A 25,552-nucleotide genomic window follows, 5' to 3' on the forward strand; every position below is an offset into this window, starting at 1 on the left:
GTCCACGTGTATAGTTGCTGTTTATGTTGGTGAAAAAAGGTATTTGTAATGAAGACATCATTGTTGGCAGTTGATGTTAGGTACCATGGAGTTGGTTCTGACTCATAGGGATCCTATGTACAACAGAACGCCATCCTCACAATCGTTGTTATGCTCAAACCCATTGTTGCAGCCACTGAGTTAATCCATCTTGTTAAGGGTCTTCCTCACTGACTCTCTACTTTACCAAGCATGTTGCCCTTCTCCAGGGACTGATCCCTCCTGATACCATGTCCAAAGTATGTGAGATGTAATCCTGCCATCCTTGCTTCTGAGGAGCATTCTGGCTGTACTTCTTCCAAGACAGATTTGTTCATTCTTTTGGCAGTCCATGGTATATTCAATATTCTTCTCCAGCACCACAATTCAAAGGCATCAATTCTTTGGTCTTCCTTATGCATTGCTCAGCTTTTGCATGCATATAAGGCAATTGAAAACACCATGGCTTGGGTCAGGCACACCTTAGTCTTCAAGGTGACATCTTTGCTTTTCAACACTTTAAAGAGGTCTTTTGCAGCAGATTTGCCCAATGCAATGTGTTGTTGGTCTTGCAAAATTCTATCATCTGATCTCTGGCATCGTTTCTATCATCAAGGCCATGTTTTTCAACTACCAATCCTTCTTCTTTGTTTCGAACTTTTGCATTTCAATCACCAATAATTATCAATGCATCCTGATTGCATGTTTGATCAATTTCAGACTGCGGAAGTTGGTAAAAAGTCTTCAATTTCTTCATCTTTGACCTTGGTGGTTGGTGCATAAAAGTGAACAATAGTCTTATTAACTGGTCTTCCTTGTAGGTATATGGATATCATCCTATCGTTGACAGTGTTGTGCTTTAGGATAGATCTTGAAATGTTCTTTTTGGTGAAAAATGCAACGCCATTCATCTTCAAGTTGTCATTCCCAGCATAGTAGACTACATGATTGTCTGATTCAAAATGGCCAGTACCAGTCCACTTCAGCTGACTAATGCCTAGGATATCGATGTTTATGTGTTCCATTTAATTTTTGACCTTTTCCAATTTTCCTAGATTCATAGTTCATACATTCCACTTTCTGATTATTAATGGATGTTTGCAGCTGTTTCTTCTCGTTTTGAGTTGTGTTACATCAGCAGATGTAGGTTCCAAAAGCTTGACTCCATCCACGTCATTAAGGAGAAGGCAGCTCTTCCAGTCTTCTTTTCAGTGCCTTCCCACCTGGGGAGCTCATCTTCCAGCACTCTATCAGGCAGTGTTCCCCTGCTATTCACAAGGTTTTCACTGGCTAATTCTTTTCAGAATTAGACTGCTGGGTCCTTTTTCCTAGTCTGTCTTTGTCTAGAAGCTCAGCTGAAACCTGTCTGCCATGGGTGACACTGCTGTTATTTGAATACTGGTGGCATAGCGTCCAGTATCGCAGCAACACGAAAGCCCCACAGTATGACAGACTGACAGATGCATGGGGGAACATTTTGACTAGAGAGTCAAAAATGTTCTGAAGATGAGAAGAACTTTCAAAATTCCTATACCACATCTTACTGGCACTGCCATGGAAACTTGTGGGGGGGGGCGGGGGATGCGGAGGAAACAGAACAGTGTTTATATAATAAGAATTTACCCAGTTTCTCCAAACTGACAGCACATAGATAATTCTACAAAAGAGCCCAATGCCTAGGGCAAAATGGTCTCCACTAAACCATTCACTAGGCTATTGTTTGACTTAAAGGTGACTTTAGGAAACCAGTTTCTTTAAAGCTCAAGGTTCAAAAAGGTCACCTAAGGGCAAATGGCCTGGGTGGGTCACCCCAACTTCATAGACCCCAGAAATCTGGATTCCAGGAGAATTAAAATGGTTTATCAGGAATTATCTTCTTTTTGCCCTCCCTTCTACTTACAGAAAACCAAACCCAAACCAGTAGTCACTGAGTGAATTCTGACTCATGGCGCCCCCAAGTGTTACAAAGTAGAACTGCTCCATAGGGTTTTCTTGGCTCTAATCTTTACAGAGCAGATTGTCAGGCCTTTCTCCCCTGGCCCGAGTGGGTGGGTTCGAACTGCCAACCTTTAGGTTAATAGTTGAGCACCAACTGTTGGTGCCACCCAGGGACCTGCTCTTCTTACAGACTGGGTAGGCAATGTTTACTTAACAAGTTTCAGTGATCTTGGCTCCCATTGATATGTAATTTAAAACAGACTAGACTCTCCTGTGTAAAAATTTAACTGGGTGTGGGAATCCCCTCCATTCTGCAGGATCCAAATACAATTCTATATACCGCGCCTCTTTAGTGATGGGCTTTAGGGATTGTCAGCAGGTTGACTTTTTGTGTCTACAACTGGCATTGCCTGCTCTTGACTCTCAGGGGAAGAACTGAGGAAAGAACCTCCCCAGACACCAGCTTCGCTCTGTGATAAATTGTAAAGGGAAAACTTTTGAGTCCTTTTAGGGCCTGGATAGTGCCTCATTCATTGTGTCCCTAGGGCTTGGCAGAGTGTCTGGCACAACGTAGCCACCAGATACATCTTTATTAAATAAATGTTTTGTATTAAACACACATGTATTTATTATGTGTTTTGGCTCCCACTGTTTGTGGTCGATCAGCATCCTGAGAGGTGTTTGCATCAACATTTTCCTATTCGAACTGAGAACCACTAAATGGATTGTGTTGGTGGAACTGACTTTAAAGCTGGGCTTTGAACCAGTGACTACATCATCCTGAGACCAGAAGAATTAGATGGTGCCCGGCTACAACCGATGACAGCCCTGACAGGGAACTCAACAGAGAACCCCTGAGGGAGCAGGAGAGCAGTGAGATGCAGACCCCAAATTCTCATAAAAAGACCAGACTTAATGGTCTGACTGAGACTAGAAGGACCCCGGTGGTCATGGCCCCCAGACCTTTTGTTGGCCCAGGACAGGAACCATTCCCGAAGCCAACTCTTCAGACATGGATGGGACTGGACAATGGGTTAGAGAGGGATGCTGGTGAGGAGTGAGCTTCTTGGATCAGGTGGACACTTGAGACTATGTTGGAATCTCCTGCCTGGAGGGGAGATGAGAGGGTGAAGGGGGTTAGAAGCTGGCGAAATGGACATGAAAAGAGAGAGTAGAGGGAGAGAGAGGGCTGTCTCATTACAGGGAGAGTAATTGGGAGTGTGTAGCAAGGTGTATATGGGTTTTTGTGTGAGAGACTGACTTGATTTGTAAATTTTCACCTAAAGCACAGTAAAAATTATTAAAAAAAAAAAAAAAGTGGGCTTTGGACTGGTTCGAACCAGTTCAATCATGGCTGATAAAGCTAAGCCGGAACAGACCTGAAATTTCACAACGTGGGTGAACTGCAACTATAACCAGAATGGGAAAAATTATGGGTCGAAGCCCGGGAATGGGAGACTTGGAAAAGGCCTAGTGAGCTTTTTCAGAAGCATTAGATTGGATTATTGGCAGGGCTGTGGAGAGTGATACACATTCAAAGCGGAGTGGTAGGTCGCCATCTTTGAGTGGGGCACTCCTGTTTCCTAGTCTGCTCAATTTCCCACAGGCGAGAGATTTGGTTGCTATGCAACACATACGCTGCCCTTGTTTTCTAAGAGGGAGGTTAGGTTTCTAGCAAGGCTTCAACCCATAATTTTCTCCTTCTACTTCACCCAAATTTTAAAAATGTGGGTCTGTTCCAGTTTCATTTTCTTGGCCATGACTGAACTGGCAAGGGCCTGTTCGAAGCCTTGCTTAAAGACCAGGATGGGACAGGCAGAAGCAGTATCAGATGTTCTGAAGAGGGTATTATTTTAACTCTTGCTCTCCAGTTCTGAGCTGTTGTAGGCACTTGGTAAACATAAACGAATGAGGAGAGTGGGCCTATATTTAGATGGTGCTGAGAGTCTGTGATGTGGCAAGGGCTTAAACAGTGCTCTCTGGAGTGCAGCCTAACTCTGCCCTTCTGGCAGAGAACCTGGTTCAGCCAGAGAGCAGGGTGGAGGCTTCCTACTGCCCAAGCAGCCCCAGCAGCCCCAGCAGCATCAGTGAGTCATTGTCTGCTCTGGGCAAAGCAATTTTCAGGCACTCGGGAAGACAAAGAGATGACTCAGATGGTACAGGGAGCATAGAGCCTGGGCTCTGGAGTCTTAGTGTGTAGCTCTCAGCTTTAAACTGAGTCTGAGATACTTTATCTGCACAGAGGAGATCAAGAGAATACCTAACTTATAAGGTTGTTGTGAGAAGCAAACGAAATGATGTAAGCAAAAACAATTTAGCACAGGCCATGGGGCAGAGGAAGTATCCAATATATTTTAAGTGTATGTTTATTCAGATAAAATTCAGAGGGTGAGTGAAGAAGTGAAAGATTAATTCTAGATGGTGATGGCCTTGAATAATTTTCTAAATAGAGCTTAAATTTTATACTCTAATACGGACATTTTGGAGCCACCAAAGTGTTTTTAAAAAGCAACACAAAAAGATTGATAAAGGATAGCGAGGAAAGAGGGAGAGGTGGGAGTGTAGAAGAGATGGATTTGAAAGACATATTTTAATAAGATAAAAAATTAGAAAAAAGGAAGTGCTCAGACTGAAACCAGAACGTCCACTTTAAAAACCAGTACTCTTTTTTAACAAAAACTTATTCCAAGAGCCTTTTCTGAGGTCACAGTCTTGAACCCATTAAACATGACTATTATCTGGCCAGAGGTCTAAGTCAGCTTCTTGGATTTTTGGGAAACAGATTACACTTTCAGTAAGCCAGCAGTTGGCTTACCATGTACATATTATTCGACTATAAAATAATTAGCACCGGAAAGTTCCCATGCTCAAAAATCTCTCTTCTATATATTTCACCAAATTAAACAACAAATCCCTCTTTTAACATGCTCTAACTTTTCTTAAGATCCATGGCTAGAAGAACACGGAGGTTTGGGTTGGACTGGAGGAGTGGGAGGTGATGGCAGTGGAAAACGACTAAAAAGCAAATTATGTGGGGTTTATAAAAAGTCAGTACATATAAACCATGTTATGAGTGTAAAGTAATGAGGTTGACTTTGGACCATTTACCCCAGAATTACTCATGTAAATAGAAATTAGCGTTCTCTTTTAAAACACTCACTCTGGGTTGCTTACACAAAGTAGCTGTTTTCTTCTTCCCTTCACCTTGCTATCTACCCATATTCAACTGAACGATGTTGTTGTTAGGTGCTCTGGAGTAGGTCCCCATTCATAGCGACCGAAAGCCTCTTTTCTCTTTATTTACAAATGGGGCAGAAGGGGACATAAGGGTGCCCTCAATCTCTCAACAAACTTTTATTGTGCACTTACAGCGTGTGAGGAACTGTGCTTAGAAAAATAAAACCTGGCTTTGCCCCTCGAGGGTGTCTACGGAGAGGGGAGGAGAGAATGGGTGGAGACAGGTATGTTGTTAGGTGCCGTGGAGTTGGTTCCAACTCAAAGCGACCTTATCCAGCGCCATCTTCACAACTGGAGAGAAAGTCCCAAGTTATGATACGATGTGATAAAGGAAGGGCCCTAATTGAAGGACCAGTGAGGACACAAAGGAAGAAGTGACTCTACCTTGAGCTCTGTGTGTGAGAGAGGCCTCCACAGCGAAGGTAACTTTTGAATAACTGGGCTGGGGGGCAGAATGAGCTGGGGCAGACAGGAGGGAACCACGGGAGTAACAGAATGCTTTGGGAACGACAAAGAAGTTTCATAACCGAACGACAGAATCAAAGCAGTGTCGGAAGCAAAGTCAGGACAGGTGGGCAGAAGCCAGGCCATGGAAAGCAACTTTTGAGTGTCTTCCACATATAAATTACCGGTTACACGACTCAGTAAATCGAGAACCAAATTCCACCCTTCACTAATTCCTCACAGGCGGTTAAAACCCTAATTCTAAGGGCCTTGGTGTCTCCGAGCAGGTAAGCCGGGGCTTTAGCAGCTTCCCGGTGGCCGGCTGACATTCCTTTCCAGGTGCCGAGCGACCGGCGGTGCCGCAAGGGGATCGCGTTTACAGCCGGGGCGGAGAGTAGAGGCGGCCGCGTCCTGGGGTGTAGGGAGCAGCCTGGCGGACGCCTTGATAAAAAGTATCAGTGGAGGGGGACTTTGGAGGAGCGAGGATGACGCTTGGCCACACAGAGAGGCGGTGCCAGGGCCGTTCGGGACGGAAGACAGACGGGAGGGCAAAGGCAACGACAGCGGGAAGGAAAAAAGCAGCCGCCTCTGCCGTAAGCAGTTATTCCCGACATGCTTCTGTCGGGGCGGATTTCAAACCTCGGCAACAACCACCTCCCCTCCCTCGCCCCCGTCCTGCCCCAGCAACAGGCGGCGGCCCGCTTCTCATTGGCCGGGCACCGCGCCGTCGTGTCTTGATTGGCCGCGGTGGCTCCCGGCTCCGCTTCTACGCTGGTCGCCACCTCCATTTTGTCGGTAGAAGCAGGACGAGGTCAGATTGGAGACGCCGGCGTGGTCGTTAGCTACCTCGTCGGTGCTCGTGGGCTTTCTTCGTTCCGTGCCTCATCTCTCCCTGGAAGGGGAGGGAGGCTTCGACTTCGCGTAGGAGCCGCCCTTGCCGCAGTTCCGAGCTCGAAGTCGGTGAGTGGTGGCGGCGCCGCGGGCGCGGCCATGTTGGTGGCCGCACTCCCCATTGTTGGGGGAAGGAGAGCGCAAACAAGATCGGGAACCCGGGCGGGGCGCGGGGGCCGGGGAGCACCAGGTGCCCGGACCGGGACTCGAGAAAGATGGGAGCCCCTCTGGAGCCAAGCCTCCCGTCGGAAGAGCAGTTTCCGGGTTCGCTGGGTTCGAGTTGTGAGTGACGCAAAGTCCGGAAACTCGTAATTTATTTAGGGTCATTAAAAATGTCTGGAAGCCCCGCTTATTCTTTCCAAAGGAAGGGCACGCTGTTTATTTGGTTACTTGGAAAGTCAGTGAAAGTGAAACCTTTAATGTTCCATGTTCACTGGAGTTGTACCTGTGGAAGATGAAAAGCTGGCTTAGGTTGTTACGGTTTGTGAAAACTTACTTTAAAACGAGGAGCCGAGTGTTCTTAACCGGGGGAAATGCCTTGCATGATGTGGACAGGTGGGGAGAGGAGGCTTTGTGAGAACGGGTGGTGTGTTGAAAGATGGGGGAATTCTGGTGGGATTTTGAAAACACGGTGCGGTGTGTCTCTTTAGAAAACTAACACTTCTCTAGTTTGACTTAACATTTGTGGTTAAAAAATCCGTGTGAAAATTTGAAAGGCCCTTCCCAAGAAAAAGGTTAACAGAACTTGTCGGGGGGCTTGCAGACAGTTTTCCAAAATGTCTCAGGGGTTTCTGGATCTCCCGGATAAGAGAAGTTTTGAAATGATGGCAGTTATAAGGCCAGAGAAAGCCATCTCCAGAGACATTTTCTACCTTTGGTTCAGGAAGTAGCCATTCTTTATAGTCAGTTAGTTCTGTAGTTGATATACACGATCAGTTCATTCCATTTTTTTAATTGAAATAATCTTTACTTTTCTAGCTGGGACTTCTCTGAAACTTGTGTGCTGAGGAGACTCAGATGTTGGCCTCAGCTCCTAGGCTGAACTCAGCAGATCGGCCCATGAAAACTTCTGTATTCAGACAGAGGAAAGGATCCGTCAGAAAGCAACACCTGTTAGCCTGGGCTTTGCAACAAGGAAGAGGACAGGTAGTGGAAATCCTGCGATCTGAAAAGCAGACTGAAAGGTATAAAAATTCATGTTGTAATGGAGAATTTTATTGGGCAAACATTTTATAATGGATCCAAATCCCAAATCAGTTGTCATTTTTAAATAGAGGATTGTTCAGATTTGTGGGCAAGCTTGTTTTAGAGAAAGTAATAAAGGTTGTGCATATGATGAAGTGTGAACCAGCTTACTTTAACTTTCTAGTTACAGCAGCTGAATAGCCATTTTTGAGATTGCCCCAAAACTTTTGAAATTGCAATTTGGGACTATATGGAAGCTTTTTAAAGAAAAATTTGAACCTTTTTTTCTGGACTTTTATTCAGTATTTTGTTTTCCATTCACTTATAGGTGACAAAGAAGCTGAAGATGGGTGGTGGAGAGAGGTATACCATTCCAGTTCCCCAATCAAGAAATGTTAGTAAGAACCAACAACAGCTTAATAGACCGAAGACCAAGGATCAGAATTCCCAGATGAAGATTGTTCATAAGAAAAAAGAAAGAGGACATGGTTATAATTCACCAGCAGTTGCATGGCAGGCCATGCAAAATGGGGGGAAGAACAAAGTACATTTCCCAAATAATCAAAGTTGGAACTCCAGCTTATCAAGCCCCAGCTTGCTTTTTAAGTCTCAAACTAATCAGAACTATGCTGGAGCAAAATTTAGTGAACCACCATCACCAAGTGTTCTTCCTAAACCACCAAGCCATTGGGTTCCTGTTTCCTTTAATCCTTCTGATAAAGAAATAATGACATTTCAACTTAAAACCTTACTTAAAGTACAGGTATAAGATAAAATATTAATGTTCAAACTTAGGTATCACCCTAAAGAATAGTCGGTGGGTCCAAAACAAGTTTACTAGGGAATTAATTCTGTATGTGTAAAACTGCTAATGTGGAAAATACGATTAGGTTTTTTGCTTGTTTTCTGTGTTATGTGCACTGTGATGTAATGATCGTATCAGTGCAACTTAAAATTACTCAAATATTAATAATTGTACTTGATATTGTGTTCTCATTTGACTAACTCTTAAACCATCCCAGCTTAGATTTGGGGAGTGGTAAAGGAATCAACTTTTTCTATTGCTTGTTGGGGAAAATACTAATTTGTCATTCATGGATCAGTAATTTACTTGTTGAAAACTTGTGTAACAGATTACCTGCATCTAGCTAAGACAGACAAGGGTTGAGAACTAATTAACATTTGAAGGTTTAATGTCCTAGAAACACTCAACCAGTAATATGCCAACCTGATGTACTGCCAAAAAAAAAAAATGTGAATTTTTAATGAATACTTGCATTTTAGTAATTGTACAGTGGTGAATGTGAAAAGGGCACTAGGGGCTTATTAAAATGAGGCACAGGACACCCCAGTGGCCTCTTACATGCAGTGGGTAGGTGTCTGCCAACAGATGCACCAAAACCATCTTTTATAGACACGGTATTGGGTCGTCACTGAATAGCTTTCAAAATACATTTTTGTATTACAACGCTGCACATGCTGTTGACAGTGATCTGGCCTCAAATCATCCCTGGAAAGCTTACTTAAAAGTTGGGATTGTATAATGTGAAAGTTTTAAGTACCTAGGGAAGTAGGAGCCATGTAAATAAACATGTAATAAATTTGTAGCATATGTAAAGTTTTGTTGGCTTTTATCCTACAAAAATAGACTATTTTAGTATGAATTTGCTGAATGTAAGACCGTGGACTTTTTTATACTATGGCCTAATTTTGAAGGTTCAAAATTATTTGTTTTTGAAGTTTGCCATTGTGCTAAAGTGCCAGTGTATGTATGTTATAATTGATTTGGTTGTAAACTATATTTCAAAGTAAATTCTAGTGTAAGAAGTCTTATAAGGGAAAAGGTTTAAGCTGCTAAAACACTTCCTATTTTTGAGATGTGAAATGCAGTACAGGACTATTTTTTTTCCTTATGCCCAAAGATTAACTACTAAAGGGTCCCACCAACTTTTAAGATTATGGCTCTCACCAATTTTTGTAACCTATGATGCTAGTATAGTGTGCGTGATACTAGCATATTGTGCTTTGCTAGTATATTTTTGTTGTCATGAATAAATACAACCTGAGGGGACTGTTTATGCAAAATATGTAAATTCCTGCATAGTATCTGGATACACAGCATGTTAACCCAATAGCACATTAAAGAAGTGGTGGTGGGAGGTCAATTTCAAAATTCTGATTGTACAGGCCCTATTTTCTGATTTGGCAGCTCTTTTGATGTTTATAAAGAATGGCTAAGTTGTATTTCTCCAAATAAATGCAGATGAAATAATGCCCAATAATATTGCTATTCTAAAGACAAATTTATATAGTACTTAACGCACATATAAGAATTTGAAGCATGAAATTAAGAATAAAATTGTTTTTCTCCCCAGTGGTTTGTTTTTATTTAAGAATGAAGCTCTACGACTGTAATAGTTTACTCTTAGGAAGCATGTAATTAACATTATTGAAATAACATAGGACCCTTAGTCTGAAAAGAGACAACTAATTTGCTAATTGTTGTTGAAGACATTTGGATTAGATTGATAGCTGAGCAATTAATTAAAGCAGCTACTCTTGACTCCTGCCCACCCACCCCCCATAAAAAGGCCACAGAACTGTGTCTTCACTCTCTGTACATTTTAAGATGATTTAGGCTTATAGGAAAAAAATAGCACAAGAGTTCCTTAAGTTGACAAAGAACCACACATGCTTTCTACCTGATGGTTCCAAATGATGGGGTAGCTTATAAACTAGTTCGAGTAATCAACCCAAGGCAAGGCTGTATCTTTTCATGCAAACTTCAATAACCAATTCGGAGATAAGACAGGATCAACATTTAGGTCTGTTTTCCCTTTTGTTCCTAGTATTTCTGTAAGAAAGAATGCCAAGGATTGCCAAATGGCTTCAGGGTAACCTGAATAAAAGCCTGATCATGACACCTAGCTTAGAAAGGTGCTACGTAATACTGCCTTTAGCCTACCGGAGATACGGTGACAGGAATTTACCAAATCAGTGCACTTGTGAAAACCGAGAAATGGTTGAAACCTTTCCTAAGATTTTTTTAGTTGTATTTTCATAGGCAATTACTTTGTAAAACAAGAAGGACTGAGTACAACTCTAACACTTCTTAAATGAGTACTCGGCCACAAATTTAAAAGGCAAAGCTAAACGTACAAAAACAAGACTTTCTAGCTCCTACTGAAAAACCGAACCCATTGCTGTTGATTCCAACTCAGCGCCATATAAAGACAGAGCGGAACTGCCCCATAGTGTTTCCAAGGCTGTAAATCTTTACTGAAGCAGACATCTTTCTCCCATGGAGCTGCTGGTGGGTTCAAACCACCAACCTGGTTAGCAGCTGAGCGCTTAACTACCGTACCACCAGAGCTCCTAGACCAGTGTTTCGCTTTCCAGCATATCTGAAAAAAATCAAGGGCATTCTCTTTACAAACTACTGTCCACTCTCAATGAAATGAATTTACATGCCTTATTTTTTATTCCACATAAGAAAAACCCAATCTTTAATACATGGGTGAAACAGTTGTTATATGAATACACAGGAACAACTCAGTAAGTATAACCAACACTATTAGAACAGCCGGCAGAGGAAAATACCCAAAAGAGAAGGAATTTTTTCCACAGTGACTAGCAGAATGTGGATGTCAATAATCAAAGACAGTTACCTCATATCAACTTATCACCATCTAAAATGAGATCAGTTTATCCCCTGGACTCCTAAAAAAAGCCCTGAAGGTAGAACACCACTAAATTACGGGCAGTCCCTGCGTTACAAACTTAGTATCTCCTAAAGCCTGTCACAATTAAAAATTTGAGGTAAGTACAAAAGGTTCGGGGGGCGTTCCTTTGTGACACCCATCAAAACATTACCTTAAGGAGGTTTTTAGTGTATCTGGAAGTGTTTTAATTTTTTTTATGCATACAAAGATACACTATATACTAAGACAAACATTTGATTAACCGACGTTAAGTATGAACCATACCAAATTGTTCTGACTTGTGAACAAATCTGACTTAGAATAAAAGACTTAGGAACAGAGCTCTGGGGACTGCCTATCTTCCAGAACTGGTGTTGTGCTGCCTCAAGTAACAGCCTTTCCCATTTCAAAATATACCTCAAGATTTTGTAAAGAATATGTTCAAAGAGATTGAAATTTGGGAAGCCAGGCTTGAAAGAACCTGAGTCACAGCAGCTGTAAGATCTTGGATTGCATTTAACCTCTATGGTTTCTCACCCAGAAATTACCAATTATCTTGTTAAGACTGTGAAGAGTGAAACACGGTATGCAATAAGGCTACCATATGGTAGGCATGACAATGTTTTCATCTGTAAAATGGGAACAGAATCCTTCCTAAGAGTTTTTAGGATTTAAAAAAGCAACATACAGCTTGACATCTTAGGTGCTTAATAATACTGACAGCATAAATGGAAACCACAGAAGGTAATTTAAAGCAATTCATTCTAATGCAACAGCTATCAAAACCACGTTGGCCTTTTTTATATTTAAAACTTTTCAAGAACTATCAAGTACAGTGATAATTGTACTCATAAAAACCAAAGGACAAAATATTTTCCAGCAAAAATAAAACCAGAAGGCTAGTAAAAAGTCAATTTAAGGATCCACCAATATTTTTTTTGAACAAAATCTCAACTGACTACCCCACTCTCCTTGAAGTTTTAACCTCACTTCAAAAATAAACAAGGAAGGGGGCAAAACTAACACAAAATTACACAAAATCCCTGCCTCTAAGAACCACCACCTAAAGTCTTAAGGCTGGTGAGTATTTGTGAAGGTGTTAAATACTCTTCTAAACTAAATCTAGTCACCTTTGCTCTAAGTGAACTTGAGATTCCATTATATCGATTTATTGTCCTGATGAAAATAAAGTTATAAAAAATTATCCCATTTGATTAAAACAATAATAAAGATGAACTAAATGAAAAAATACAGACTAATCTAGGATATGCTATTTACTTGCCGAGTGATCTTGGGCAAGTTAAAATTCTTTTCTAATACCTTCCTTTCATCCCTCCCTTGGTTAAGAACTCGGCTGCCAACCAAAAGGCTGGTAGTTGGAAACCCTACGGGGCAGCGCTACTCTTGTCTTATTAAGATTGCAATGAGTCGGAATTGACTTGACGGCAACAGGTTTGGTTTTTTTTTTTTTAAAGTTACATGTATCCTGCTGTATTTTCAAAATCTTTATAAATTCAAGGGTTAAATTCCACTGCTGGATTTTTAGAGGAATAAACTTTACATGAAAAGCTTTAAATGTGGCAAGAATATGATGAAAATCAAATATGTTTAGTGAGCGATGGAATCAATGTATAGGTGAACAAACTTCGTATCCTAAAATAAGGAACTAAGGAATCCAAAACATTTTGTGATACTAAAAAAGTTATTTATTCACTATACACAGAACATGTCCCCTATAAAATGTACATGTAAATCACTAAAAAGTAAATTTGGTGAACATTTTCTCAATTACAGAACATACTAAATCAGTTGGGATAACAGCCCTGTCTGCCTCAAAATAATCTAATTTTAGCACCCAGAGTCTCTCCTTTATATCTAATGCAAAGTTAAGTATTTATTTTGGGGGTTATTTCCTAATACGTGTTTGAAGAGGCAGAGTTAACAACTTAATATAACTCTAGTATATTACAGTAACTGCACAATAAATCAGTTTATTACAGATTAAAACAAATCATTTTTCTCATTATTTGTATTAATGGGATGCAAACAGAAATACTGGATACTTTAAAATGGCAGATAACCACAAAATTACTTTGATAGCATATTGGCTTTTACAATTACATTAGGATATGAGTGGTGTAAAAATATTGTTATGAATACACCTCAAACAAAACAATGAGGCCATACTGTAATGATTCGCTAGATTGTGCTCAGTAGACATTTATTGAATAAACGAATTATATCTGCTTTCTCCCCAATTACCCAGTACAATGTTTTGCCCAGACTAAGGGCTCAATAAATGTTTGCTGAATATACTGACTATGAAAGAGGTGAGTAGAGAGGACCCTCTTAGCCGGCTCTCAAGTATTATACTTGGAAATCACCTGGGTAAGAGTAGTTTAATTAAGGAAGATGTAAACGGCACGTGGCGTACAAGTAAATAAACTCAAGATGCCAACAAAGCAAACAATTAAGCAGAAACACTGGCACTGGAATAAACAAAGGCAAGGTTTGCCAGTAACAGCCCAAAAGGAACTGACTTCTTTAAGAGACAACCAAGAAAAAGTTTATATTGGACCATACCTTTCCCCACCCAATTCCGTTTGAGACAGACCAATAGAGGCACTGTAAGAGACTATGGCTGTCTTCCTTAATATTCAGACATCCTAGTTTTCAATAATTTATTATGGACCTATTACTCATGAATCAATATAAACCTATTCATATTTAGGGATTAGTTTCCACAAGTACAAAGTTGAATTTCCTTTTATTTGTCCTAAAATGCTTACTTTCAAACTTGAAGGGACTTCAATTATTCCATGTAGTTTTCGATAACATTCTTTTATCTTTTCAGACCAGAGTCAAAATATTCATACAGTATTCATACTGCAGCACCTTCCACCCACCCTTTGGTCGCTTGAACTGCCCTTCTTTGGTTCTTTTTCCGCTTTCTCAGATCTTTCTTGAAGTGTAGTAAGCAGAACTGTACTGGGTATTCCAGCTGCAGTTTGGTCTTAAATAAAAGAAGGATGTTTGTCAGTTTGGTTTTCTTTATTCTTCTCTGTGGTATACAGGATTTTGTTAGTTGAACTGGATGTAGCAGCTTACTGGGCCAAATTTTTCAAGAGAATAGTACAACAGCCCCCAGGTCTTTTCCCTGGGTCGTTAACTTATCAGCTCACACTCTATGTAGCACCTGTCCTTCCTCACTGAAGCATTATCTGTCATTTTTCTTCTTGCTTACTTGGCTTCGAAAAAAAAAATGCAGAGAGATCTTAAGTAAAAAGAGAGGTGAACTATCAACCCTCACTTGAATGGTCTACTCTATTTAATAACGAGCACAGTGCCAGACACAGTAGATACTCAGTAATTCTGGAACTCAATTATATAACCCAAAATTAAAACACTGTGTAAGGATCCTCATGAAGTATCAGTAGGATCTTAACTATCATGGGTTCAATCGTAATATAGCACAATTTTTGAGGTTTACTTGAGAAACATATAAGGCTCTTAAAAAAAAAAAACAAAACAGTCTGAGTTTAAAAACAAGTTTGGCAAACAGAAATTAAAACACCACACCTTGAGTTCTACAGTTTCAGTGGGCTACCTCCTGGATCTACTTTTGGAATTCATATGATTATTACACAGCCTACTTTAAGTTTCTTACTGAAACTGAGGGTCTGACATATTATGAGAAAGCTTATTTTTTATCTCTCAAACTGTAGGTTCATTAAAATCATCCAAGTATCGGGCCTAGGCTTAAATCCTGGCTCTGCCATTTACAGCCTTTGTGACCTTATCCTCTTTGTGCCTTAATTTCCTCATCTGTCATATGGGGATAATGGTATCTTTTCTTACAGGGTTTTGTGAAGAGTAAACAGTTTAACATGTAAAGGTTTCAGAACAGTGTCTGGCACATCATAAATACTCAATAAATATCAGCTAAAATTACTGTCATTGTCAAGTAGCTAGAATTCAAACTGCAAAAACTAAACCACTTCCCCAAAGTGGTTACCACTAAATATTAACTGCTCACCAATATTCAATGTAAAAATATTTTGAACTATGCCATAAATATAAGGCTGAATGTATCTTGTTTATGAAGAGGGGAGAGCAGAAACACTGGTCCATCCACTAATGAAAGTATCAGCTTACAGTTAGCTGCCCCAAATTGCCTTTTAACACTACCAATAACCTCTAAATTATTTAATCCAAGAGGCTTAACGAGCAATCATGGAACGACTTTTGTATTACGTAAGGAACTTTTAAGTATTCTGTAAAAGATGTAGCTTTCTGGTAAGTCCTATCATTTCCAGAGTCAAAGTTAATTCTGCTTAGTCCAACACTGATTAAAAATATTCCTAAGTCTACAAAGGATTGTTTTCATGGTAATTTTAGAATCATATTCCAAACTATAATAATTCCAGTTAATCATTATTTCCTTCATTTTGTTTTTATTATAGCATGTTTGCTTAATTTACAGCAAGCAGAAAATAAGCTGGGTCTTGTTTTGATCCAAACATTGATGTTTTAAAGGTTGTACACAATATTTGTTAAAAAGAACATATAAAAATACCTTTTTAGAAGCTTCTATAAGAAAGAAAATACAAAGTTTAACCCCACAACTTTCCTCTTAACTAGAACTGCAAACTACTGCTACAGTTTTAAATAGACTTTTTGTTGTTTAAACTATACATCCAGGAAAATCTAAAAAAATTAAAGAAACGTGCATATAAATGATTGCATAGCAGAACATGAACATTAACTGCAAACAGTAAAGAAATGAAAGTTAGAAATACTATCAAATATACAAAGGTTCTAGAATCAATCCTTCAAAACACATTCCACAAACAGTATCTAAAAATCATCTTTTGTTCTTTACAGGCAGGCCTAGATAACTAAAACCAAAACTGAAAACAGTAATCCTCTAAAAGGAATTGCCTCTCCACAATACTTCTTACTTTTATCTGCAAGAAAGCAATCTGGGGTTTTAAAAGATGCTACCTTTTATTACGAAATGAGATTGGATATGTAAAGTCACTTTATTGCCCCTAAAATGAACTTTCAGAAAAATACTAGAAATTATAAATGGTTCATTAAGGGTATCATTTTCTCATTTTTAGTCAGGTATTGCCAGGTCTACACTGATAATAAAAAACTCTCAGAGATGTCATTCTTGCTTAATATTGACTAATTCTTTTTCCAAAATTATTTTAAATTTCATGGCACCACAGAATCACCTAGTAATGAGAGTGTTGTCTTTCATCTTGCCTCACATTAAATAAACTGAGGTGTAAAGAGCAAGCCTCCTTCATAAAGAGATAATAAGATTTTGATACAAATGCACACACAAACACTGAGTGCTATAAGCATCAAAATTCAGTTCTTTTCCACTATCCATAAACACAAATAAAACCTACTTTGAAACAATCTGCTTCTAATAGCAGTAAGAAAACTAAGCATTACGGTCAACAATGTCCTTAAAATTCAGAGCAACTACAAAACATTTCCTCCTAAAATTATTTCTGCCATCATTGATCTGCTCAAATTTGTTTTTCCTGAAGTTTCTATGTTTCAAGTCTTCATAGAAATCAGAAAAAAGCAGTGAAGGCTCCATGTTTCGGTCAAAAACTCAATCTCTCTGAAAATGCTACCTAACCCAGTTGTCATCGTTGTCCAAGACAACAGAGCTAACAAAAGAACTATTTCACACTGAAAACTGAAATCAACTATTATCATGGGCCTAGACATCTTAACAAGTCATGAAGGTCCACCCTGAACCTAAATGTGTCTGAGCTGTGTTGTCCTGTGGCTACCACCTCACTTTTGTATCATTCTATTTTATTAACAAGCTACATTTCTAGGTTAACAGTTCTACCAAATATTGATATGAAAGTTTATTTTTAATAAGACAATGTTGCAAATTATGGTCAACCAACATCTTTTCACCAATACTCCAAGCATAAAAAATGAGAATCTTTACAAAAATATACAGAGACACCACAAATTGGTAGCTGCCCATAACATTAAACAAACTGGACTCTTAAGAGTGGCTTCTCAACAGCATATCATTTTAATTATAACCATTGCCTGGTACAGGGAAAACTAACAAGTGTTTTTTAAGCATCATTGCAACATTGTATTCCTGATAATTTAAGTAAACCAAACTATGAGTAAATGAATGATACATGCCTAAAAATTATCATGGTTTATATATACTATTAGTGGCCACTGGACTTAGGACTAGTCCAAGACCTTGATCTAGATTTTGACCTAGACCTAGACTGTGATCTTGACTGAGATTTGGATCTAGGTGGTTCTTTTTTCCTTGATTCCTTTTCATATCTTGAGCCAGACTTATAATGTGTTTTGGAATCTGTTTTAGAGGTGCCTCTAGTTTTGGTGTGAGATGCAGACCTAGAACGTGATTTAGCCTTCATTTCTTTCTTGGGCTGGGACTTGGACCGTGATCTTGAATTGGATTTAGATCTTGAAAAAGATCGATTTCGGTGTTTGAATCTTTCAAAACAGAGGAGAGATACAATTAGAGTAAAAATTAGATTCTATATTAATCAAATTTGTTATTTTTAGAGCAAAAGCTCACTCTGAAATTGAAAAATATATAGGTCTTTTTCAAAACAAAGTTATTTACCTATCATTGTCGGAATGGCTTCTGCTACGCCGTGGTCTTCCAGTCGGTCTACTGCTAAAAAGTATACCAAAAAAAAAAAAAAAAAAAAGCAAACAGTGACAAGCGTCTGTTCACAGAGATTCTTTTATAGTTTCTAATTAAAAAAAAAAAAAAAAAAAGTGACCCATAAAACTTTTAAAATGAAACACTAAAATATTTTTAGTCTCAATGAAACATTTAACATACATAGTTAAAAGTACACAAAAGGGTAAAAACAATTAAATGTGCTAGCAAACATAAATCTCTTCTAATGGATCACTGTGTTATATACGTCACACTTACTTTCTAGGGCTATAAGATCTTCTATAGTTGTAATCAAAAGACCGACTTCTTGATCTCCTTCTTTCATAACTTCGGCTCCTAGAACGTCTGTATCTGTCATAATCATCATAGCGTGAAGAGCTGTAGACATTCCTCCCTTCCTTGGCTTTCATTTGATTTGGTGCTGTGAAACACACAGACATATTCAGCAACACTAAAAACTTAGTATTTAAGCCCTCGAAAAAATTAAAACTGATAAACTGTTTTCCTGCATCCCTTTCCTTACACCCCCATCTGTGTCAAAGTTAATGTAAATATTAACCTTGGAAAAAGTTATTTATTTTCAAGGAAGTCTATTAGAAAAAGACTTCTATGTTAAAAATTCTGTCCTCAAATCTCTCTCCCACTGTATTGTTTCTTCAAGGTTCTCTCACCATCTAGCTCGTTGTCTAAGATATGCCAACTACTCTGACATTATGAAAACATATTATGTTATTTTTTAAAATTCAAAACTAACACCATGACAAAGAAAAGCAGAAGAAAACTTAATTAACCCTTATATAATACCTTCCTTACACACACACTGCATTCTTCAATTCTTATGTTATTTCATTTTAAATTCTATAAACCAGATACTTATATGTACATAAACAACAAGGTGAATACTCAGGAATCCATCATTCAAACAAGAGCTAGGGAAAGCGTGTGTCCACCTAAATGCCCCTCCCCCCTTCAGCAGCTATTTTAATTCCTATCTTTTAGTATCTTGGGGCCAAGGTAGCATTATGGTTGAGCCAGAATTCAAACCTAGATCTATTTGACTACCAAGGCTATACCCTTGCCCTGCCTCATCCATATACAGCAAATATCTGGTGTATGCCTGCATATATAATAAAAACGAAGTACTAACAGAAAACCTATTCCAAGTTTAATTTATATACCTTTTCCCGGTCTAATTATATCCATTTTCATAACCATGTGCCCAAAGAATTATCTAATTATACTTTGAAGACAAATGGCTTAAGAGACTCTTTTTAAGTTTTACTCCTTTTAATTTCACCCCTTGCATATTAAACATGCCATAACCGATAGTACTGATCAACTTTCTGAAGAGTCCAAGTGTATTTCAGCCATTCCAACCTCTTCTACATCCTGCCTATGTCTACCCTGAAATTTTCTAATACATCAGAAAAATATAATCAAATATTGTATTCAAGATGCTCTATCTTCTCAAAAACTTCAAAAACTATCTTTTTGGGTTTTGAACAGGTAAACTGCTTAAGTATTTCCAAGAAGAAACCTCAATGCAAAATACTGTCTAGGAAGGACAAATACACATTAGACATAAGGGTACTTACTCTTCCGATCCCCCTGTGCAAACTGGATTTCAATTTGACGCCCACAAATCCACTTTCTGTCCAAATTATGTAAAGCATCTTCGGCATCACGAACATCCTCAAATGTGCTAAATGTTAAGGGGCTTGGGAAATTTTGCAAACTTTGATAATGAATGGAAAGCTCAGTTGGTAAGCCTCAAACAACTCAATTTCCCGATACTGTTCTACACAATCAACCAGACCCCGCTTACTAGTTGCCTGACTCAGCTATAAACACTTCACTTATGATTTCCAAAGGCGTAAGTTTTAAAAAGCAAACGTGAATATACATTTTTAAAGTTATCATTAAGATGTCACAGCTCAATCATGAAACGAAAAACTTCTTGACCAAGTTTTAAGAATTAATGTTATAAAACAAGACAAAAGTCAGTTCTACATTAGATGTTATAACAAAAAATTCTTAAATAAAACTAAGATACTGTCTTTCATATATATTTCAAGGAAAACAAGAAAATGCCAATAGTTCTTGTGTAAGCAAGCAGAATATACCTTACATGATGAAAGTACTAACCTTGAATTAATTTTACTTTTTTCTTGGATATGTCTAATACTACTGTTTTACTTATTTGTCTTCCTTGCATCACACACGGAAGACTGGCACACTAGCCACTTATGAGCATCAAGACAGAGTCAAGCAATACTCAAGACAATCACTGTATCAAAAGCATATTACATCCATGGCGACTGTAAAAGCATGCTGTCAGTAAAAACAGACTAGGGGATCCTAGACTCAAAGGCCCTAACTGTGACATAGCTGCCTGCAAAGGAATGGGCCGGGGATTGGTTTCAACTTCATTTCAAGATAATATTTATCAGCCTGAAGCAAGAACTGCTGGTACCCGTTTTAGATTTGAGAGGCTAAGCTGCCTTGTCTTGTCCTTCCTTCCCTTAACATCAGCAGTACCACTATGAGAAGTCCTGGCTTTACCTAGTTATCTTGTCCACACCTAGCTCCTTTCCTAAAACCACCACTCCTAACAGCAGCCAAGTACACATTCAGGACAGCTTGGGAAAGGGAGCTAGGTTAGGATTCGGTGTTAATTTTCATTTTATCTTAAAAATCACTGTTCTAACCTGTCCGCTTCTATTTCTTAAATTTGAGAAGACAAATGTCGTGGCTGTGAAGAGCTGATTAAAAAACCAGAGAGTAACATATTCCGTTCAAGAATGATACTAGTGCTCTTTTATCCCAGACACCAAATGGCCTGCCTCCCCAGTCTTCCACTTTTGTTGTGAAACGATTCAAGGCCTGAAGCAGGCTTCCAGCTCTCTCTTCCAAAGGCTGTAATATGTAGGTTAAATGGAAGGAGAGGTTTTCCCAAGTCCTAAATCACTGGGCTTTCAATATGAAAAAGCAAAGGGAACACAGAATGTTGACTATTGTAACTGAATACCCCTCAAGGTTAATGCTGCCAGGCACTAAAATAATTAGGATTAAGTTCACTTAACGGGTATACTACTTTATTTTTTGTTACCCTAAGAGACAGAATACAATCATTTAAAAAATGATTTATATCAAAAGAACTATAAAAATTATCAACGAGCTTAACAAAATCTTCCTCTGGTGCTACCCTCAATAACGGAATCCTGGGCTGGATGGACCATGGCATGGTTCTACTTTACCTGTTAACCCAGGACAGGAAAAGAAGGCTAACTGAGAATGGAGTTAGGTAGAAGAGACAGGGACAACCAAATTTCACTCTGATGCCAACCATGGCAAAAATATGTACTTCAGAGTCTTTCTAAAAACACAACTGATAATCCTGTTACCTATTTCCTTTTAACTATTTTAAAACCATAGAAAGATTTACCGGGGGCACATGTACAAAAAAAAAAATTATTCTTCTTTAGATGACAACCCTTTTCTGGCTCAAGCTATCATATGCTCTTGACTCAAACTACTGGTTTCCAGGTCACCCCCAAAACAGGTAAAATTGCTAACTTTACTAGGCCAGATATAGCTCTTATTGTTTCTGTAGCAGAGATTTGCAACCAGTTCCTACAATGTCCTTGATCACTGGTTCTGCAGGAGCAGCTTTTAGCCTTTCCCCACAAGATGAGTCTCATTAAGACTCAGCTAACTTCAAGTTTCAAGAAATCCACTGAATTTAAACATTAGAATTTTTCCTAGTCTGAGGTCCAAAGGTCAAACCTCTGTTGTTGCAGGGAAATGATCTCACTGAAGGGACAGGAAATGCTGTCACCTGTAACTCTGGGTCAAGCAATTTCCTATAGACACTAATAAGGTACCCTGACTGGGGAGGTGGACATCTGGGACACATTTAGGGCCACCTGATCACGTGCACTGAAGCACTGCAGGGCCAGCAGGCTTCACAGCGCAAAGCTTCAGAAGTGTGGAGAGTGTGTGTGTGTGCGTGCGTGTGCGCTTCCAGCAGCCACTCAAATTTATCTATAAACAAGTAGTATTTCTAGTGGATCGAACCTTACAAAACCACCAGAGGTATTTCTAAGTAGTGCCAAGTGCACGTACCCGTCTCCCCTTTGTACAGAGTTCTGTGGAGTCAGCCTGACCCCAGAACCTCAGGCTACTCCAAAGAGCACTGCCTGCTACCCAGTGGCATCTGATCACTCGGTCCAAAACAGAAATATGCCGAGTTTAACCTTAACAATTTTACATCCTGGTACACTTTAACTTGACAAGCTACGAGTGTGCATTTACACAAGACCACAATCACAACATCAAAGGCCCACACAAATCAAGTTACAGGTTTTGTCACTAGACCAAACCAGAATAATTTTGAAAGTTAACTGCTTACAAAACATAAAAAAAAAAAAAAGGAAAATAGTTATTCTGTAGGATACATCAGGTATGACTCCTTTAATCTTGGCCATCATTCAACTTCATCTTGACCTTTAACTCTTTAAGTGCTTGTCAGAAGGACTTGTCATGAGATGCTTGGCCAAATATGACAGATGGCTTTATCTTTAACTTTGAAAAACAACCTTTTCCCCCTTTTGTAGATAAAGCGAGGCTTTGTCTCCCATTAGGCTTGTCCTTCTTCCAGCTTTTCTTTATTTTTTCTTTTCCCAAACTCTCCCTTCTCTTCAAGCCTGATCCTTAAGAGGTCTTTGGCTTGTCTACTTGCCTTAAGTGAGTGTTGAACTCTACTCTAAAGGTTCTTTCATGCTTTCTCTTTGGGGCCGCCATAACTGTACAGCTTTACATTCTCTGAGGTAACAACAGAGGACAGCAAATTAGGGGACAATATTAAAGAAGTTTACCTCATTGTTATACAATTTGTTTTTGATCAAGTGATTCAAATTAACAAAACAAGAATACCAAACTTTATATTGCTAAGCACAAGAACACATTAATTTTTAATCTGTTTTAAATTAAAGATGGTAGCAACCAGAGTGCATTCAAATTTAAAACACTTATTATAATCACTGATTTGAGTTTCAGCAGCATGAACGGGAACTTAAATACTTTTACTCTTTTTGGATTAATTTTAAGAAATAGTAAGAATAATGTGAGTCAGAATTAATTTTCAGAAAATCTGACGACATAAAACACTTATTACAGGATAAAAACAAACTACTTTTTAGATGTTACCTCTTACATAAACTTGAATTTCAAACTTCAACACCCCTCACTAATCAGCCATCTGAAGAAAGGATATTGAACATAAGCAAATCCTCTTGGACGTCGAGTGTAGAAATCAAGTGGAACATACACATCAACTATAGGACCATAGCGACCAAATTCTCGACGTAAATCTTCAGACCTAAAACATCATAAAAAGACCCCCAATTTTTATGTTCGTACCCTTAAAAGAGTTTCTTTGTAAGAAATAAATATCTTTTTATAATATCTCGACCAATGAAAGGGGCTGTGATTTAATAAAATGGACACGTGTGGCCCATAGTTCGCAGCTGTGCTCCTGGGTGACCTGAAACTGACAAGCCTTCTAAATCTCAACTTAAGAACGTAAGAAAATGAACAACCAATATATCTTTTTGTTCAATGAAAGCTATACACCAAACTAAACAAAACCCATTGGCATCAAGTCGATTCAGGCTCACAGCAACTCTATGGACAGAGCAGAACTGCCCCACAGGTTTCCAAGGCTGCAAAATCTTTACTGAAGCAGACCGTCCCATCTTTCTCCCTCTGAGCAGCTGGTGGGTTCTAATGTCACCTCTCCGTTAGCAGCCAAGCGCTTAAGCTACTGCACCACCATGGCTCCTCAAATGAAAGCTATAGGGTCCAAAAATTTGGAAGATAAAATCTATTACTATTTTACATTAATATGTCCAGAGGTCAGGACATATAACAGTCATATAGAATTCGATCACAATTTATTGTTTTTTTTGGGGACATGGTTCATTTTTCATTAAAAGTATGGAAATAGGTTGTAGCTAAGTCTCTATTGCTAATGTGTTTCTCCAATCAACTCTTTAACTGTGAAAAATATTAAACACTTATCTTGTTCCCCAAAATTTTAGACACTGGGTGAGACAACAGGTGGATATGATTTGAAAAAATAAAAGCCACAAACATATATGACTCCTTAAATAATAAATGTAAAAAATGACAAAGGAGAAATTTTTCTAGACACCAAAATATTTACTATTGCTTTTTTCCCCACTTAAAAGTCAGGACAAAAAAACGGGTAACCACACACGGCTAGAACAAACCAAAAAGTTTGATGATTTGTGAAACATGAAGTATCAATTTGATATCTTCTAAAATATTGTGGAGGCAGTTCGAAGGAATTAAGGTAGGTGCAAAGCCTATTTAAGGTACGGGCTGGATTGATCTAATTTAGCTATCAACGTCCTTACGGAAAGGGCTCCCAAACCCCCCTTCTCAAACGACCGGAATTTCTGGGAAACGGGAAAATTAAATTCCCCAAATCTCAAAATTCCCGTTCTCCAGACATCTCCAACAGGCCAGAAACCACAAACGTATTTAAAAAGCATCAAATGCTTCGCCACAATCCCCTCCCCCCACACCGTTATTTGAGGGCATAGAGATATTATTGTTTTTGTCTTAAAGAAAACAATTTCTTGGCCGACGGGGCGCGCACCCCCCAAAGCGTGAACTTCCAAGGGGCGCGGACAGGCCGCCGCGGTGACTGCATGCGCGCAGAGAAAGCGGGGAGAAGAGGCCTCCGAACTGCGGAGGGGGCTGGGGAAACGAAAAGGGCGCCACGCGGCCCGCGCTCCTCGCAACGGCCCAGCCTGGGCCTGGGGCGCCTCTCTCGCTACCACGCGGCGGCTGAGCCCGGCGGTGCGGCCTAGTTCAGGCGCCAAAGCCGGCGTGGGACCCGCCATCTTCATCCCTTCCCCTCCCCCGGCCCAGCGTCGCCGCCGCTCCGGTCCTCGGCACGCTCCTGCGGCCTCCCAGCGTATACCCGGCTACCTCCCCTGTACACACCTGGTGTCGTCAGCCACGTTCCTCACGAACAGAGACGTGTTGGGTGGACGCAGGTAGCGGGACATGTCGGCGGCGAGTATCTCACCCAGGGGTACTAACGGACTCCGCAAACCGTCCGCTGCTCCTGCGACCGAGCCTCAGACACACACAGCCAGAGAGCTCCCGCTACGCCAACCGCCTCTTCTCGCGAGACTTCACTCCCGCCTCCACCCCGCCCTACCTCCCCGCCGCGCGGGGACTGCCAACGGTTCTTTCCCGCGAGAGCACGAGGCGTGCGCCTGCGCATGTGGACAGCTCGGGTTGGCCTAGGAGCTTCGGTCTGATTCATTGGCTTCTCCCGCCGCCTCTTCCTTTTTACCGCCAACCCACTCTTTGTTTCTTTCTTGTT

General features: G+C 39.7%; 2 protein-coding genes across 10 annotated transcripts; one reads left to right on the forward strand and one right to left on the reverse strand.

Annotated features, from left to right (window-relative positions):
* Nucleotides 1-7,597: 7,597 nt before the first annotated feature.
* Nucleotides 7,598-10,087, forward strand: PNRC2 (proline rich nuclear receptor coactivator 2). The gene is made up of 2 exons (XM_003415386.4): nt 7,598-7,712; nt 8,042-10,087. The coding sequence occupies exon 2, from the start codon at nt 8,060-8,062 to the stop codon at nt 8,480-8,482; it is 423 nt and encodes a 140-aa protein (XP_003415434.1). The 5' UTR covers nt 7,598-7,712; nt 8,042-8,059; the 3' UTR covers nt 8,483-10,087.
* A 1,084-nt stretch (nt 10,088-11,171) lies between these two features.
* Nucleotides 11,172-25,342, reverse strand: SRSF10 (serine and arginine rich splicing factor 10). 9 transcript variants are annotated; one of them, XM_064281465.1, is made up of 7 exons: nt 25,165-25,341; nt 23,403-23,509; nt 19,725-19,826; nt 18,388-18,550; nt 18,067-18,120; nt 17,832-17,933; nt 11,172-14,427 (listed from the first exon to the last, which is right to left on the reverse strand). In XM_064281465.1, exons 1-7 carry the CDS (start codon nt 25,227-25,229, stop codon nt 14,367-14,369), a joined length of 654 nt encoding a protein of 217 aa, XP_064137535.1. In that variant the 5' UTR covers nt 25,230-25,341; the 3' UTR covers nt 11,172-14,366. The 9 variants fall into 9 exon arrangements, with proteins under 9 accessions (XP_064137535.1, XP_064137538.1, XP_064137537.1 ...); XM_064281466.1 differs by lacking the exon at nt 11,172-14,427 and adding an exon at nt 14,483-14,662; XM_064281468.1 differs by lacking the exon at nt 17,832-17,933 and having other exon boundaries at nt 18,067-18,117.
* Between the last annotated feature and the right edge of the window lie 210 nt (nt 25,343-25,552).

The sequence above is a fragment of the Loxodonta africana genome, chromosome 3 (assembly GCF_030014295.1).
Source record: "Loxodonta africana isolate mLoxAfr1 chromosome 3, mLoxAfr1.hap2, whole genome shotgun sequence".
NCBI lineage: Eukaryota > Metazoa > Chordata > Mammalia > Proboscidea > Elephantidae > Loxodonta > Loxodonta africana.

Coding starts and splice junctions, on each gene's coding strand:
- PNRC2 (XM_003415386.4), top strand. CDS start 8,060: ATGGGTGGTGGAGAGAGGTATACCATTCCAGTTCCCCAATCAAGAAAT.
- SRSF10 (XM_064281463.1), bottom strand. CDS start 25,229: ATGTCCCGCTACCTGCGTCCACCCAACACGTCTCTGTTCGTGAGGAAC. Junction 23,510..25,164: donor AACGTGGCTGACGACACCAG/GTGTGTACAGGG, acceptor ATGATGTTTTAG/GTCTGAAGATTTACGTCGAG. Junction 17,934..18,066: donor AGCCATTCCGACAATGATAG/GTAAATAACTTT, acceptor CTGTTTTGAAAG/ATTCAAACACCGAAATCGAT.